Source organism: Lynx rufus, unplaced genomic scaffold (genome assembly GCF_022079265.1).
Source record: "Lynx rufus isolate CCGP_SWC_20201006 ecotype Redwood Valley unplaced genomic scaffold, mLynRuf1.p SCAF_24, whole genome shotgun sequence".
Classification (NCBI taxonomy): domain Eukaryota; kingdom Metazoa; phylum Chordata; class Mammalia; order Carnivora; family Felidae; genus Lynx; species Lynx rufus.
In genome coordinates this window covers 10,586,374-10,604,188 of record NW_025814839.1, presented here as the reverse complement: position 1 = coordinate 10,604,188, position 17,815 = coordinate 10,586,374, and the positions used below count along the sequence as shown (strand labels likewise).

Sequence of the window (17,815 nt, the reverse complement as noted above, 5' to 3'; positions counted from 1 at the left end):
CCTCAAGTTAGAGCTGATATGATTCCCCTTTGTGCATCCACGCTGCCTAAACAAAGTGATTTCTCACAGTAGCAACTGAGATCTTAAGCCTAAGGGGGCACCTGGGTGACTCGGTTGGTGGAGCGCCCAACTTCGGCTCAGGTCATGATCTTGTGACTCATGAGTTTGAGCCCCGCGTGTGGCTTGCTGCTGTCAGCACAGAGCCCACTTTGGATCTTCTGTCCCCCTCTCTCTCTGCCCCTTCCTCACTTGCGTGCTCTCTCTCAAAAATAAACAGATCTTTAAAAAAAAAAAAAACCAAAAAACCCCAAGGACAAATTGGAGCTTAGCTGTCGTGGCAGTAATTCGCAGCATCTCAGAGGGCACCTCAGATGGGCCATATCGTACGTACCCAAATGTCCTTAATTGTAACTCTGACTGGGAAGGCAGACCACCAGCCTGGACTTCTTGTTACGGTGGGGATCCCGTGACTTGCTGGCCATCAGAGATTTCTGGGAAAATTCTTCTTATCGGTGCCATGCACCAATTTGGAACAGAAGACCGTCGGTAATTCTGGAAGGAGATGATTTCAAAAGCCAAATCTGGTGCCATGCCTGCAATTAGTTTGGCAACAAGCTAACAGTAGGGGACCAAGCTGTATTCTCCGTGGTACCGAGACTCTGTCTTGGCCTTCCTCCCCACTAGCAAGCCAAATTACAGCAGCAGATGGATCTGCAGAAGAATCACATCTTCCGTCTGACTCAAGGGCTGCAGGAAGCCCTAGACCGGGCTGATCTGCTGAAGACGGAAAGGAGCGATCTGGAGTACCAGCTGGAAAACATTCAGGTGAGAACCAGCGGAGGGAATTGGCTTAAAGATTGTCTGCGGAGGCAAAGCGTGATGGCCAAAAGCCATCTGGGGAAACGGTCGCTATCTTTATATTGTATGTTATTGTGTGTTTCCCCCAATATTTCATTGGGAAACTTTCCAAACATTCAGAGATGTTGGAAAATTTCTATCATGATCATGCCCGAGATTCTAATATCAACCCCTGGCTCGTTTTACTTTTTCACCTACCTGTCCGTGTATCATTCCTTTTGTTTGTTTGTTTGTTTGTTTTGGGCTGTAAGAATAGGACTAAGTGAGTAAATATTGGTGCAGTGTGGTTTGTGTTGAATGTTCATTTGCTACTATCCTAATGACTTTATTTTTTATTTGTTTAAAGTACCAAATTTGGAAGTATACTTCTTTCTAGGGCCAAGCTTATTTTTTTGTTTTTATGAATTTTAGGTTCTCTATTCTCATGAAAAAGTGAAAATGGAAGGTACTATTTCTCAACAAACCAAACTCATTGATTTTCTGCAAGCCAAAATGGACCAGCCTGCTAAAAAGAAAAAGGTGGGTCCGAGTGTTAGAAAAGTCGGGAGGTTTTCTCAGTCCTTATGATTCATGAAATACCGTTGTGAGAGATAATTACAGAAACATCCATGAAAACAAAATGCACATTTTTCTAGTTTTATGTTGGGTTGAAAATAGGTTTTGAGATCGTCAGAATAGTCCTTAAGGAAGGCATGTCATTATCAAGTCTGTAACAAACTACTTTGTGTTCATAGCCTTTAAAATTATAGTGCCTGTCTCTGTTAAGGGAGTGATTTTTTTTTCTCCCTCTCTTTTTTTTTTTTTTAATAAGCAGCTGGATTGGGAGGTGGGTGGTAATAGCAGAGAGAAAGGTTTCCAGAGAGGTCATTGTACAAGACTCCAGAGGGATTAGCAGGTCACAGGTACAGGGCTATAGAGAGATAGGTCATGTGTGTGGGATTCAGGAGAAAGAGAGAGTGGTTCTCAGTTCTGTAGTAGGATTCTCAGAGCACATATACGGAACTCCAGAAGAGACTGGAAATCATCTAGCCCAGTCCTTTTGACCGGCAGAGTCCTTGCAGGAGACTGGGACCCAGGGAGGTGAGGTGACACCACTCCACTCCAAGGGTGCTGCGCCATCCCTTTAGAAGGATAATAGACAAACAAATGAAAAACTTTGACCAAAAAGAAAAGGAAAGGGGAAAAAAAACCCACCCAGCTATGGACAGGGTTATACACAGATGCACCTATGCAGATTTTGGATCCACCCAAGACCTGCTTCCCTAAACCACCAGAGCCCTCTTAGGAGGTTTGGCCAGGTGTTCTTAGTCTGAACAGGTCTCTGAGGACCCTGCCGTTTCCTTCCCAAAGCATTCCCACCCTGGGGGAGCAGTGGCAGCCCCCAGTGACCTGGAACACCCGAGAAGGGGCTGGAGCGGGCAGTTGGCGCCCGTGTCCCCAGCGCTCTCTTTATGGTGAGGGACGAGAACAGCCTCCTCCAGTGGTGGCCGCCGGGGAGGGACATTCTTGCATACCGCGTGACTGTCTGTGCTTGTTATGCTTCTGATATTTAATCTTTTGTATTTTAGCAGCGGATTGTTTTCTGATTGTGTCATGTGATGTAGTCAGGGTGTTTCCATTTATTTTTGGTGGTTAATTTTTTTTTCAGCCACATGATTCCCTGTGTTTTCCTTTTTCCTTCCATGTCCAGTACACGTTTTCATTTTTTCATTTGCTTTTTTTTTTTTTTGAGTAAGCCCCTTGTTTTGACATCATTTTAGGATTCAAGTTTTTTGTCTCCTTTTTAAAAAATGCTCATCTCTGTGTCTCGTAACTAAGCGTCATGAGACAAATTCAAGGCAAGAGTGATTTCCGAACCATCCGTCCTGACTCCATCCTCCACTTCCATTTTTTGAGGGTAAAGACTCAGGAAATGGCTCTCCTCCTTGGGAATGCCGAAGGAAGGGGTGGTGGCCGTGCAAGCATCTTGAGCCCTCTTGTTGAAAATTTCCAAAACCCTATTTTTTTCCAGCCGGCTGGAACGGGCTGTGGTTCAGTCTCCCCTTCCCCCCTTCACATGCCATTTTTACTAAATCCGCTTACAGTGAGTATGCTCCTGGCTTTCATGGTCTGCTCCTCTTGAGTCAGAGTTCCTTCAGCTAAAGTGCCAGTTTCCAGGAGTTAGGAGATATCTCTGTTTCCATTGCTAGGGTTTATTTAGTCGACGGAAAGAGGACCCTGCTTTGCCCACACAGGTTCCTCTGCAGTACAATGAGCTGAAGGTGGCTCTGGAGAAGGAGAAAGCTCGCTGTGCAGAGCTAGAGGAAGCCCTTCAGAAGACCCGCATCGAGCTCCGGTCTGCCCGGGAGGAAGGTAGGGGCACTCTCTACGCCAAGTCTCTGGAAAAGGCAGAGAACCCACCTCAAGCAGATGGGTTGTACTAGTTCAGCATCTGTGTTTCTGGCCCATAAGCTCTCAGTCCAGATGTCCCAAGTGTGAAAAATTCACAGCATCCTTGGTATTGCCCATTTGGCACGATGCGTGTCCTTTTGGTCTCGGGGGCTTGAAAGACCACCCAGGGTCAGTCCGCTTGGTTTGGGCTTCTTGGTGACCCAGCTAACCAGAAGGCATCGGACTGGTCTCTTCCCAGCTGCCCACCGGAAGGCCACAGACCACCCGCACCCATCTACGCCAGCCACCGCGAGGCAGCAGATCGCCATGTCCGCCATCGTGCGGTCGCCCGAGCACCAGCCCAGTGCCATGAGCCTGCTCGCCCCGCCATCCAGCCGCAGAAAGGAGTCATCGACTCCAGAGGGTACGTTCCCAAGGGGTCCTTGGAGTTTGGTTGAAAGTGTTTTTAATCCACTAAGAAAATGCATACATACAGTAAAAGTGACAAGTAATAATACTAAGGGATAAAGAGTAAGAAGTGAGTCCCCTGTCCCCGATGTCAGTTCCCTTACCCAGGGACCACCACTGTATTCTTCCAGCAATAGTTCATGCATGTGACAGCATATCATATTATTCATGTATCTTATATAATTATACTTAAAGAGTATGAGGAAATAGGCATATTTTCCTTAGCCCTTTTTTCTATTAAAATATCATAGCACACTAAGCTATACACTGCAAAACACCTTTCTTCTTTTACTTAAAATGTTATCTTAGAGTGTATATTAATAATACATATGGCTAGCGGTGCCTGGATGGCTCAGTCGGGTAAGCGTCTGACTTCAGCTCAGGTCATGACCTCATGGTTTGTGGGTTTGAGCCCCGTGTCGGGCTCTGTGCTGACAGCTCGGAGCCTGAAGTCTGCTTCAGATTCTGTGTCTCCCTTTCTCTCTGACCTTCCCCGCTTGCACTCTGCATTTCTCTCCCAAAAATAAACATTAAAAAAAAAATACCCAACTCCTAATAACCGGATAATGGAGATTTTAAGTTGATTCATAGAACTTGAGACGCATCTGTGAGTGTTAAAATAATTTCACACTGGGGCGCCTGAGTGGCTCAGTCAGTTGAGCGTCTGACTGCAGCTCAGGTCATGATCTCACGGTCTGTGAGTTCGAGCCCCACGTCGGGCTCTGTGCTGACAGCTCAGAGCCTGGAGCCTGTTTCAGATTCTGTGTCTCCCCCTCTCTCTGCCCCTCCCCCACTCATGCTCTGTCTCTCTCTGTCTCAAAAATAAATAAAAGCATTTAAAAAAAATTAAAAAAAATAGTTTCACACTCTGTAACCTGCTGTAATGGTTTTTTAACAGCTTTATGGAGATAAATTCACATGCCATACAATTCACTCATTTGAAGTGTATGATTGGATGTTTTTTTATTAAGTGCATTAAGGGTGTACAACCATCACTTTCTAATTTGGGGACATTTTTTGGCCTTAACCTTTCCCTCCCCACAAAACTCTGCACCCGTTAGCAGTCACTCCTCATTCTCCCCTCTGCCAGACCTCTGGCAGCACTAAGCTGAATAGATTTGCTGCTCTGGACATTTCATATAATGAAATCATACCATATTTTTTGTGTCTGGCTTGTTTCACTGAGCATAATGCTTTGGAGACTCACCCGTCTTGTAGCGTTAATTAGTACTTCACTTTGTTCTGGTTGAGTAATATTCTGTTGTATGGATAGCATATCTTGTTTATTAATCCATTGATAATCGTTTGGGTTGTTTCCATCTTTAGGCTATCCTAAATAACGTTGCTGTGAACATTGTATGTTGTGGCTCCGTATGTTTTCGGCTTTCTTGGGTATATACCTAGGAATGGCATTGCTGGGTCACACCATTGCTGGGCAATCCTAATTTTAACTTTTCAAGGATCTGCCAAAACTGTCTTCCAGAGCGGCTGCACCACCTGACATTCCCACCAGCAGTGTATGAGGATTCGGATTTCTCCACACCCTCACCTTGTTTTCCATGTGTCTGATTCTAGATCTCCTAGTGGGGGTGTGAAGTGGTATCTCCTTGTGCTTTTGATTTGTGTTTTTCTTTCTTTCTTTAAAAAAAAATTTTTTTTAATGTTTATTTCTGAGACAGAGCATGAGTGGGGGAGGGGCAGAGAGAGAGGGAGACACAGAATCTGAAGCAGACTCCAGGCTCCCAGCTGTCAGCACAGAGCCCGATGCATGGCTTGAACTCACAAACCGTGAGATCATGACCTGAACTGAAGTCGGTCGCTCAACCGACTGAGCCACCCAGGCGCCCCTCTTTCTTTTTCTTTTTTTTTTTTTTAAGTTTATTTATTTTGAGAGAGACAGAGACAGCACAAGCAGGGGTAGTGGAGGGGGCGGGGGAAGGCAGAGAGAGAGAGAGAGAGACAGAGACACAGACACAGACACAGACACAGAATCCCAAGCAGGCTCCAGGCTCTGAGCTGTCAGCACAGAGGCTGACATGGGGCTCGAACTCAGGCACTGTGAGATCATGACCTGATCCAAAGTCAGATGCTCAACTGACTGAACCACCCGGGCACCCCTGATTTGTGTTTTTCTAATGACCAATCATGTTGACCATCTTTTCATGTGCTTATTGATCATTTACTTATCTTCTAGTCAGATCCTTTGCCCATTTTAAAATTGGGTTGTCTTGTTTATTATTGAGTTGTAAGAGCTTTTTATATATTCTAGCTACAAGCCCCTTGTCAGAGAGATGATTTCTAAATATCCTTTCCCATTCTGTGGGTTGTCTTTTTACTTTCTTGACGGTATCATTTGCAGCACCTAATGAATTTTTAAACATTTTCCTTCAGAATTCAGTCGGCGTCTTAAGGAGCGCATGCACCACAATATTCCTCACCGATTTAACGTAGGATTGAACATGCGAGCCACAAAGTGCGCTGTGTGTCTGGATACTGTGCACTTTGGGCGCCAGGCATCCAAATGTCTTGGTAAGAGAAGCAGTGGTGCGTTTGCCGTGGGCACCTGCATGTCTCCCCCTAAACAAATCCATCTGATGGGTGTGGGTTTTTTCCTTTAAAAATGTTTTACCATATAGTGCATTCATTTTGAAGCTTTTCATTCCAGTGGGAGGACGCTACTTTTCCCGTTGAAGGAGAGAGCTTATACATGTTTCCAGCTCACGTGTCCACCCCCCGTGTGCAAAATGCCTTGCGCTTTGCTGATTTCCAGCCCTCCCGTTTTGCCAGGCTGCCCTTTCCCCACCTTTAGGCTGGGTGCTGGCTCCAGCTGAACCTTGCCGGTGGGTCCTCTACACGCCTGTTTGTGGCGGCCTGGGGAGAAGCCAGGACAACTGGGTGGAGAGCACTTGGCTCTCATGTTTCCTCTCTCTGTAGGGAGGACCTGGCTCCTGCGAAAGCTTAGGGATTTACCTGGGTGATGAGGCCTGACCGATGGGCCCTGGCTGGGGCTTGGCTGGCAGGAGGAAGAATGGTCCAGGGTTCGACAAGGTGTTTTCAGGTTGTTCACTGCTTTTCCCCAGAATGTCAGGTGATGTGTCATCCCAAGTGCTCTACGTGCTTGCCAGCCACCTGTGGCCTGCCAGCCGAGTATGCCACACACTTCACCGAGGCCTTCTGCCGTGACAAAATGAACTCCCCGGGTCTCCAGACCAAGGAGCCCAGCAGCGGCCTGCACCTGGAAGGGTGGATGAAAGTGCCCAGGTATTGTGACAGGATGGCTTGGGCTGGGGCATGTGCCGGCGAAGATGCCACCCCAAAATATGCCACTTTGGAACCAGGATTATTTTGAGCCAAAGGCACTTGAGAAACAGCAGGTCTAAGAAGGCCCCTCTGACCTCCCCTTTCTCTTCCTGAAAGCAGGAGATAAATCTCCCGTGTAAGAGCACCCCTCCCTTTTCCAGGAGGAAAGAAATATTCTCACCAGAAGCAGGGAGGCAAGGCTTGTAGACAAAACTCTGCAGATAAGCCTTGTTAAAGTAACACCTTATCTTCCTTTAGCCTCCCCATACATTTTAGTTGCTTTTTCATAACCACTACTCTTTGTTCAAGCTAGTATACAAACACTAGGCCTATCTGCTTTTTGGGTCTTTATTTTCTTATGGAGATTTCCAGGTACACACACATAAAATAAAAACCGTATGCTTATCTCTTGTTCGTCTGTCTGATACCAGTGGAATGCCTAGGCCAGCCACAGAACCCACAAGGGGAGAAGGAAGCTCTGCCTCCCCTGATACATGGACGGCACAGGGCACTTCCATTCCTGAGGTTTCCTAGGGAAGCGTCGTGGCTAGGATTCCCCCTCCCTCCTTCCCTCCTGAGTCTAAACCTATGTTCTTATCCATCCCTATATCCCCAGGAATAACAAACGAGGACAGCAAGGCTGGGACAGGAAGTACATTGTCCTGGAGGGATCTAAAGTCCTCATTTATGACAGCGAAGCCAGAGAAGGTAAATTAAGAATTCAGGGGGAATTTCATTGCACGTGGTTGACCCAGGTCTCCCAGTCTTGGCGTGAAGGCTTTGTTTTTCCAACTGCGTTGCAAGCCTTCTACGATTTTCCATTTTTGAAAATTAAAAACCAAATGACTTCGCTAAAGGTTATTGGTACGATACTCACGTCTATAGGTCTCCCCTCTGAGGAACCTGCAGGGTGCTGCCCTGAAGATCCTACCTGCTAATACACCTTCAGAGAACTTCTGCCTCAGTCAACTAGCCCATAAATCCGCATCGTCAGCAGAAATTTGACTGTGCTACTCATCTGACACACTTTATTTTGTTTTTATCTTCCCTCTCCGCCTTCTCTGCACACCTTTTTCCCTCCTCCTTTGTTCTCGTGCGCCTCTCTTTCCATGCATACTCTGTCTCTCTTGCCTTGTCTCTCTCTCTCTCTCTCTCTCTGTTTCTTTCTTCCTCTCTTCTCCCCTCGTTCTTGTTCCTGTTCTTTTGGTTTTCTCTCTGCCCTTCCTCTTTGCACCAAGCTGGACAGAGGCCGGTGGAAGAATTTGAGCTGTGCCTTCCCGACGGGGATGTATCTATTCATGGCGCCGTTGGTGCTTCTGAGCTTGCAAATACAGCCAAAGCAGGTGAGCGGAAGCTGGAGAACCCACGGCAGGGGGTGGGGTGGGGTAGGGTGGGGAGGTGAGGGTGGGGGTGGGCACTGGGCTGGATGAATCAGCAGGGGGAGGAGGGGGTGCCCTCCTTGGCTCCCCCTTTTTAGTGGGGTCTAGGACTTGCATGCCTGGGCGATGTCTGACACCTCAGGGCCATCCCTCCCAAGAGTGAGAGGAATCCACAGCGGACCCCTGCTCTCTGTCCCATCCCCTAGATGTCCCCTACATACTGAAGATGGAGTCTCACCCACACACCACCTGCTGGCCTGGGAGAACGCTCTACTTGCTGGCTCCCAGCTTCCCCGACAAACAGCGCTGGGTCACCGCCTTAGAGTCTGTGGTCGCAGGTGGGAGAGTTTCTAGGGAAAAAGCAGAAGCTGATGCTGTGAGTATGGAGGCAGGAGCTGGAGGCTGTCTTTGTAAAGTGGGCTGACTTGGGAACTGACCGGAGTGGTGGGGCCCCTCTTGCCGCCTCTCCGGGGGAGGGATGGCCGAGACTGTCATGACTGGGACTCTTGTGTCACTGAGATACAGGCTGTACGCGGTCTGTCTGGTGTCACACACCCTCCCCCGGCGGCCCTTTAGAATGAGGCAGTCAGTGCCGTTAGCCAGCTCTTGGGGCGGCGATTGATCTTGGTCACGGCAGCAAATGTACTCATATGGAAATCCTCTTTCTCGTTTACTCTGATGAGTTTATTTGCAAGCGCTTGGCTGTGGAGCAGCACAAAAGTCTGCCGACAGCCATGCCAACTTCGGGAAGGCTTTTCATAACCTTCTCGTACCTTCCACACGAACTGCTCTTCTGTAGGCAGGTTTGGAATCCTACTTACCCTTAAGATGTTGGAACTGTAGGTGTGCCTTGATTGGCATCACTCCTCCTGGAAACTTCCAGGATATAAACAGGGCTCCTTGCTCATTGGTGTTTTCTCCACCAAAGACCAAATGCTGGGCTCCTAGTAAGCACCTTCACAGTTCACAATGGTGAACTTCTTAACCATGAGCCTCCTGATCGGAGCTTTGTTCACCGGGTGGACCAGTGATTTGATGACTTATTTTGTGGTTACCTGTGTGAGCCTGTTATTGAAATCCATGTTAATATGTGTACAATAGGGCCGTGACTGTATTTCCTACGAGCTTCTGCCTGCGTGGGTTCAGGTAAAGAGATTCAGAAGCTTGCTTCTTTGGTGCTGACACTGTGCTTTGTACTTTTGCTGCAGCCTGGAGGGGAAGGAGCCTTCCATGTGGCTTATTAACCCTTTGCAGGTGGAATCTCTTTAGCCTCAGCTTATTTCCTACCACAGAAAATCTCTCTACATCTATTTTATTTCTGCATCAAGCTGAGGCATTACTTTGATGCTAATTAACAACCACCCCAGAGATAAGCAGTAACATTCATGTTTTGCCTTCTGAGCTCAGATCAAAATAGGGGGCAAGCCAAGACCAAATGTGTGTTTCTGGCATTTTCAGGAGTAACCTTCCTTCCTGGCACCAAACTTCTCTCTGTTCTTGCTTTTATCTCTCTGGATGGTTTGGTCATGAACAGTTCCATCTTACCATGTCCTTGTTTTTTTCTTTTCCTTTCTTTCCTTCTTTTTTAAATTTGTTCCAATACGAAAAGAAATTGCTTGGAAACTCCCTGCTGAAACTGGAAGGTGATGACCGTCTAGACATGAACTGCACACTGCCCTTCAGCGACCAGGTAGCACTGTTCTCTGGACACTGGCAGTAGCCGCCCCCTGCAGTCAAGAAAGAAAGGGCTCTTCCTTGATGGGGTTGTCCCCGGGATGTGATCATGCTTATGTTGTGCTTGTGACCTTCTCTCCTTGCAGGTGGTGTTGGTAGGCACTGAGGAAGGGCTCTACGCTCTGAATGTCTTGAAAAACTCCCTCACCCATGTCCCAGGAATCGGAGCAGTCTTCCAAATTTATATCATCAAGGACCTGGAGAAGCTACTCATGATAGCAGGTGGTAGGCCAAGGACATGGCGCTTTCTCTTCACTGTCGAGGGAAACTACCTGAAAGCCAGTGTCACGCTTGCGAAACACAAAGGCAGGCCCTCCTGCAGGCAGATGGGAGCAGAAGCGGCTCTTTCCCCCGTGTCCATGCTGGTGCCCAAGCTGATGGCGCTCTCTGCCCAGATTCATTCCCCTGGTGGCCAGTGCAGTACAGTCTGACACCCCCAAAGAACACTTCACCATTCAGCCAGGGGAAGAGTAGGAGCCTCAGAGTCCTGGTAACATCAGACGCTTTGATGCCGGCGTCGTGGCGAGGTCAATGCCACCTTGAGCCATGGCCTTCTGAGAGCCTGCCTGTTAGCATGTTGCCTCTTATTTCTGTGTGACCCTCAGAAACCCTTCATCTGTTCACTGGTTAACATTTTGCCATATTTTCTCTCTCTTCCTATACAAATGTACATGCGTGCACGCACACACACTAACTTTTGAGCCGTCTGAGAGTCCCTTGCAGCTGTGACCCCAAATTCTTCACCGTATCACCTACGAACATGGGCATTGTCTCACATAACCATGGCAAAAAATTTTTTCTCTCTTTATTGGCAGTACTATTTTTTTTTTAATGGAAAACAGTAATTTGTTGGCTCAATGTTCAAAAACATCCACAGTCAGGTCTTGTTTTAGGCGTGGCTGAAATAATATGGTCAGGAACTGGCTCTCAACACTTACTCTCTTTGCCTCTTTTGTTTTTCTGCTTGCTTGCCTTCCTTCCTTTCCTTCCCTCCCTCCCTCCCTTCCTTTCTCTCCATCCCTCCCTTCCTCCCTTCCTACTTGACTTTATTCTTTAGACGCGTTTTAGGTTCACAGTGAAATTGAGCTTAAAGGACAGAAAGTTCCAGTATCCCTCCACCCCCACTATCAGCATCCCCGACTAGAGTGGGACATTGGACATAACTAATGAACTTGCAGTGACACATCATCAGCCAGGGTCCAGAGTGTCCGTGAGGGTTCACTCTTGGTGGGTTTGGACAAACGTGTAGTGGCATGGGTCTACTGTCATAGTATCACACAGAATAGTTTCACGTGGCACCGTTTTTGGATTCAGGAAATTTATCCCTCGTTGGAATGCAGTTGTCTGACACACTACTCATAGTTAGAATTTACCTGCAGCTCCAATAACGTCCTTTCTGGTATTTTCCCCCCTGATTTGTGATCCAGTCCCAGATTGTGCACTACATTTAGTAGTGTCCCATTAGTCTCCTTTAATCTGGAATGCATCCTTGGCCTTCCTTTGGTCCTCCATGACACTGACCTATCAGAAGGGTCCGAGCCTGTCATTTCATAAAATGTCCCCTCCGTGTTCCTAACCCATCCTCATCTTCACTTTGATGGGGATTGTGTTTGAAAGTATAGTTCACATTCTCTGATTATGTCGGCAGAATTTTTTTTTTGCATCCCAGAATCTTGACCAAGAGGCCAGATGTTTTCATTTTAGATCTGAAACTTGGACCTAAGCTGTGTACACAGAAGTGTCTGGGAAACTCTGTTGACCTGCATGGCCCCGCGTGGATGTTTGTGAAGAGAAGTAGAACTGCCATCCCGCACCTTTGCTTCCCTGCCTCACACTGACCGTGAAGCTCTTCCTTTTCCCTTCAGGAGAAGAGCGAGCTCTGTGCCTTGTTGACGTGAAAAAAGTGAAGCAGTCCCTGGCGCAGGCTCACCTTCCCGCCCAGCCCGACATCTCACCCAACGTTTTTGAAGCCGTGAAGGGCTGTCACTTGTTTGCTGCTGGCAAGGTAGGCTCTCCTCAGGGCCTCAGCTGGCAGAATGTTCTTGAGATCGGCTCTTCCCTCCTTTTGAGGCAGCTTACCAATTTGACCTTGAAAATTGTATGTCTTCTAACTGGATTAAATTTCTGTTGCTTCCTTTAGACACATGAAGGAATTTGTGTAGCCATGAAATTTGCACAGGCTTTGAATCTAAAGGAAATGTCAGAGAGAAAAATGAGAATTTAACAAAACTGAAAGGAAGATCCATGCTTAGAATGTGTACGTGTGTGTATATCTGTGTCAGTGTGTGTAGGACAGAGTCTTTTTTTTTTTTTTTTTAATCTAACATGGATCCCCACTCCTGGACTGGATGAAAAATGTTTTATTACTAGAAATTAGCAAATTCTGATTTATGACATTTATAGAACATAAAGTCAGTTCACAATAACTCAGGTTAATTGTTTGGTAGCTAATAGCATATTGATTTTGGTGCATAAATACATATATTTTCTTGCCTGCTTCTTTAGGGAAACTTTTTTTATTGAAAAAATTAAGAGTGTTTGTGGGTGCCTACACATAAACATGTCTAACTTTTAAATTTTTTTTTTTTTTCAACGTTTATTTATTTTTGGGACAGAGAGAGACAGAGCATGAACGGGGGAGGGGCAGAGAGAGAGGGAGTCACAGAGTCGGAAACAGGCTCCAGGCTCTGAGCCATCAGCCCAGAGCCCGACGCGGGGCTCGAACTCACGGACCACGAGATCGTGACCTGGCTGAAGTCGGACGCTTAACCGACTGCGCCACCCAGGCGCCCCTTAAACATGTCTAACTTTAATGAAATCTGAATCAAGCATTTGCAGGCCGCCTGAGGCCACTGGAGTCATCCTGTTGACAACCACTGACTTTCCCTTCTCAGAAAATGGCTCACTGGGAATCTGTTGTTTAGCCACTGAGTCAGCATTTACCCAACACATCCTGTGTCCCTGACTGAGCCTTCAGAGAATTCTGTGCTGAGGAACGGAGGACCAGTGGGGGAGGGCTATGGTTGACTCCAGGAACCTCCTGAAGGGGCCTTGACCTTGGTGACTATTCTTGAGGACTTTTGGTCTCTGGAATTCTTTTCTTAGTCACTTATATGATGGTTATGATTAATTGTGGCAATAAAAAAAGGGGGGGGCAGAATATAAAGTAGGAGAATGGCTGGCCTAGAAAGGTGTTGATTTGAAAAGGTTTCTTAGAGGAACCTTATGGGGCTGATAAAAGACATTGCTAGATGGGCCCAGGATTTTCAGACGGGGACTGAGCAAGGTAAAACACCGTGTGCTCTGTCAGTTTTATCAATTCTTTTCTTTTTATTTAAAAAAAGTTTTTTGGGAGTTCCTGGGTAGGTTCACTCAGTCAAGCGTCCAACTTCGGCTCAGGTCATGATCTCCTGGTTCGGGAGTTCGAGCCCCACATCAGGTTTTGTGCTGACAGCTCAGAGCCTGGAGCCTGCTTCGGATTCTGTCTCCCTCTGTCTTTGCCCCTCCCCTGCTCACACTCTGTCTCTTTCTCTCTCAAAAAATGAGTAAACATTAAAAAAAATTGATGTTATATTCCTAGTTTTGCTCTGGAGCCAGTATACACACGACTGACACTCTTTTTCTGTTCCCTGATTGCTTTTCAGATTGAGAACGGGCTCTGCATCTGTGCAGCCATGCCCAGCAAAGTCATCATTCTCCGCTACAATGAAAACCTCAGCAAGTACTGCATTCGGAAAGTAAGTCCTGGGCCTCACCTGTCCTGCTGTCCCCACCAATTGATGTGGAAGGCGTGCCGTCTCAGGGAACAGTGTGTGCCAGGTCCCTTCAGCCTTGGTGATCTCTAGGTAGGGGGAGAGGGAGAAAGAGACAGACACACCTGGAGGAAGCTTCAGAGCCTTGAGTGGCTGCCCTTTTCCCTCTCATTTTCCTTCTGTTTGTGAACGGCCTCTCTAGCCGACCCAGTGAATTCAGCCCTTTGTTATGGGAGAAAGGAAGCTGGCTGATGGAAGAGACACTTCGTTTCAATTCACATAAAAAAGGAAGGACATCTCTCTGAGAAGCTAGCAGTCTCTGGTGGCACTTATCAGAATTTATGTCAGATCCTAGAAGTTTCTATTATTAACCTTTGGAGAAGCCAGTGCTGTGTTCTGATGTGTAATTAGGGAGCTGATTGTCCTTGGAGCAGAGTGGTGGTGATGGTGACTGCCGTGTGGACAAGGTGCACATTGGATCATTTGCCTCACTTCCTGAGACTGGCCGTTGTCCCTAGGCTAGGAAAGTGCCACCTGTAGTAAGCCTGCTTTATTTCAGGTGTCTTCATGATTAGTCTCAGAAGTGAAATGACTGATGGGTGAACATACATAGAGGTCATTCTGTGTTAGGGAAATAGTTTCATCCTGGGTGGGCTGTTCGTCCACCATCCAGAAACTGAGCTGGTTATTATATACTTTCCACAACAGTTCTGAAATGCAGGGGTGGTAATCCCCAATTTTCAGGTTAGACAATTGAGGCTGGCTTGAGATCCTGTTACAAAGTTGAGACCAAAACTTAAGTTTGATTTTTCCCTACCATTTCACTGTGTCATGCTGCCTAAAAGTTTCCTCATACTTAGCAGGTGATCAGAAATATTCAGTGATGATAGTGTAGATTGTGAGCTTGAACTGTTAGCTTTAGGAGATTTCTCAGAAATCATTGCTTCCCTGTAATTCTTGGCTACTGTTTTGAATAAGCATGCCTAGGTTTTTTTTACTATTAGGACTGGCCTGAAAACAAGTGGAAGTAATTAGAAAGCCCATCACTAATGGAGATGACAACAATGATGATGAGAATAATCATATAGGTGATACAGGTTCACGTTAGAAACTTAGCTTACCAAAAGAAGGAAGCTTAAAACCACTCCCTCTAACCCTGTTTTCTCCAGTTCTTTTCCTCAGATAAGAATTTGCATTTTTAAAGATCTGTTTTTGCAACCTTTTCATTGAAATGGTGTTTCTCTTTTTGGCTGCCATTTGACCTTATTTTCTTGGTCTGGGGTTGCAAAGAACTCAGAGGTAGCAAAGGGATGATCAGCCCTCGTGGGGGACATGAAAGGATGGAGTGTGCTTTGTGTGGCTGAGAACGTGAATAAGTCCAGAGGTGACCGTCTCCAAGGCTGGTTAGTTGAGGCGGAAATGGAATAGCAGTGGAAATGGGGCTGCCCTGTGTTAACTCACATCATTTTCTTCTACCCTCTGTCTCAGGAGATAGAGACCTCAGAGCCCTGCAGCTGCATCCACTTCACCAATTACAGTATCCTTATTGGAACCAATAAATTCTACGAAATTGACATGAAGCAGTACACGCTTGAGGGTAGGGCCCAAGTCCTCCCCCCGAGCCCGCACTCTGCTCCAGCCTTGCCACCAACACTAGCTCATTCCTGAAGCCCCGCTTCTCACCTGACTTTACAGAATTCCTGGATAAGAATGACCATTCCTTGGCGCCTGCTGTGTTTGCCTCCTCTTCCAATAGTTTCCCTGTCTCGATCGTGCAGGTGAACGGCGCAGGGCAGCGGGAGGAGTACCTGCTCTGCTTCCACGGTGAGTCAGGGCTTCCCGCCCGCCACTGGTCTGATGGCTCGCAGACACCAGGAGCCCCAGACCCTACCAGCACCCTTGCCTGATCCAGCTCTCTCATATTCTCTCCTGAGAGCAGCCACTTCTTTCCTTCTCTGCCCCTTCTTTCTCTCCCTTTCCTTTCTCTTTTTTCCCTTCCTTCTTTCTTGCATTTTCTTGTGATGTTTCTCTTCATTCTTTTTCATTTCCCCCCTTCTTCCTATCTCTGGGTCTTTCTGTCTGTTCCTCCTTGTGTCTGGGTCTCTCTTTCTCCTTTTCCTCCTCCTTTTGCCTCTTATTTTCTGTCTCTTCCGCTTTCCTTTAACACATCTCTGAGAGATGTGACTCAGCAAAGGTCTTCAGGTTTTAATGATCCAGTTAAATCTCGCTGGTGGTCCCCTGGGTTCAATCCCTAATTCTTCTATCAAAGTATGTGTCATTGATACTGATGCCTCTGGCTGTGCTGATGCCCCGGGCTCCAACTCCTTGCAGAATTTGGGGTGTTCGTGGATTCTTATGGAAGACGTAGCCGCACAGACGATCTCAAGTGGAGTCGCTTACCTTTGGCCTTTGGTAAGTGATGCAAGGTATGGAGGGCTCTGTTCTGCCAGCAGCTGGTGTCCTAGGAAAAAATTGCAGGTGGACTCCTTTTTGGGTTAAGCACTATGCTTATGGATTACATTAGACACCAAGCACCACAGGTGAGAGTCACCTGAAGAAGTATTCAGGGCAAAGATTCTGATGAAGAACCACATAAGCCAAGGCCACTGGCCTTGTGAAATATCTGTTAGGCTCTCATGACAGAAAGGAGAGCATTGCCTGTGAATTTAAATCATTTCAAAGGCTGCAGAGTATCCCATGGCATAGCTGAACACCTGTCAGTTTAATCAGTTCTGATTAGGCAGAGCAGGTAGATCATGCTCATTCTTTCTGTAAGTACAAACATTGCTATGATGAACACCTTGCACTGATCTTTGCACACTTGTCAAATAGTACCTGCTGCTCATAAGCCCTCAAAGTGGAGCTGCTGGGTCAAAGCATAAGCACACACCTACGTGCAAATATGTACATACATGTCTGTGTGAATGTTCTGAAATGCCGTTACGGTTGAAATACCTGTCGAGGCTATTTGGTTTATCTATTGCTGCATAACAAGTTCCAAAACTTGTTACGGACAAGACAACAACAACTTGTCATTGCCTAAGATGCTGAGGCTGGACTGGATAGTTCTGCTTCGTGCGGTTCCAGTGGGGGCACTGGGATAAGTAGGAAGTCCAAAATGGCCTCACAAAATGGCAGGCAATTGGTATAATTGTTGGGAACTCAGCTTGGGCTGGTGGCTGGAGGTCTCAGTTCCTCTCCACGTGGGCTTCTTCCAAGAGTGCAGAAGTGCAAGCTGGCAGGCCTTCTTGCTACCACCACATCCTACTGGTTAAAGCAGCCACAGGGTCAGCCTAGATTCAAGGGAAGGAGGCTCTCTATCCACCAGGGCCTGAGTACCAGGAGGCACGACTAACAGTCTAATACCAAAGTCCTAGTTTACTGAAAGGAATGGTAGTGATAATCTCCTTTACTTTTAAGACAGAAAAAGATCTCATCATATCCTAGAGTTTCAGTGACACTATGATATTGATATATAGTATTAAGGCCAGAAATATTTAATTATCTATGAACCCGATCTTTAATGTTTTTTGAAAACATATACAATGAAACACTTCAAAAAGGTATACAATGAAAAGCCTCACCCAAATAACCTGTCTCCCTAATTCTCCATTCCCTCTCCCCCAAAGGGGGAAAAAATACTTCTTTGAGTTTCTTATCCTTCCAGTGCTTTGTGCAAATACAGACGCATAAGAAAATATATTCTTATCTACCCCCCAACACACTTTAAAAATGCTTTTTGTTTAAATCAGTATGGTGACACACTTTACACATTCTGAATCTTGCTTTTCACACTAAGTAAAATTGTACACTTCAGGTTTTTTTTATGTATCAGTACATAGAGAGCTTCTTGCAGGTTTTACAACTATGCAGAATTCCATAGATGTACCATAATTTATTTAACTGACCCCCTATAATGTCCCCTTGAGTTGGTTCCCATCGTCTGCTCTGACA

At 46.5% G+C, this 17,815-nt stretch overlaps 1 protein-coding gene across 1 annotated transcript in view; it reads left to right on the top strand.

Moving 5' to 3' along the window:
• CIT (citron rho-interacting serine/threonine kinase) overlaps positions 1–17,815 on the top strand; it is a 164,183-nt gene that overhangs the window by 136,472 nt on the left and 9,896 nt on the right. Inside the window, exons 28-43 of the mRNA XM_047088045.1 lie at positions 685–825; positions 1,270–1,377; positions 3,048–3,210; positions 3,488–3,652; positions 6,088–6,225; positions 6,777–6,957; positions 7,613–7,704; positions 8,235–8,339; positions 8,582–8,751; positions 9,985–10,065; positions 10,196–10,331; positions 11,975–12,114; positions 13,754–13,846; positions 15,350–15,458; positions 15,557–15,685; positions 16,193–16,273. Of these exons, the coding sequence (XP_046944001.1) occupies positions 685–825; positions 1,270–1,377; positions 3,048–3,210; positions 3,488–3,652; positions 6,088–6,225; positions 6,777–6,957; positions 7,613–7,704; positions 8,235–8,339; positions 8,582–8,751; positions 9,985–10,065; positions 10,196–10,331; positions 11,975–12,114; positions 13,754–13,846; positions 15,350–15,458; positions 15,557–15,685; positions 16,193–16,273 (2,032 nt within the window). The remainder of the gene's footprint in view (positions 1–684; positions 826–1,269; positions 1,378–3,047; positions 3,211–3,487; positions 3,653–6,087; positions 6,226–6,776; positions 6,958–7,612; positions 7,705–8,234; positions 8,340–8,581; positions 8,752–9,984; positions 10,066–10,195; positions 10,332–11,974; positions 12,115–13,753; positions 13,847–15,349; positions 15,459–15,556; positions 15,686–16,192; positions 16,274–17,815) is intronic.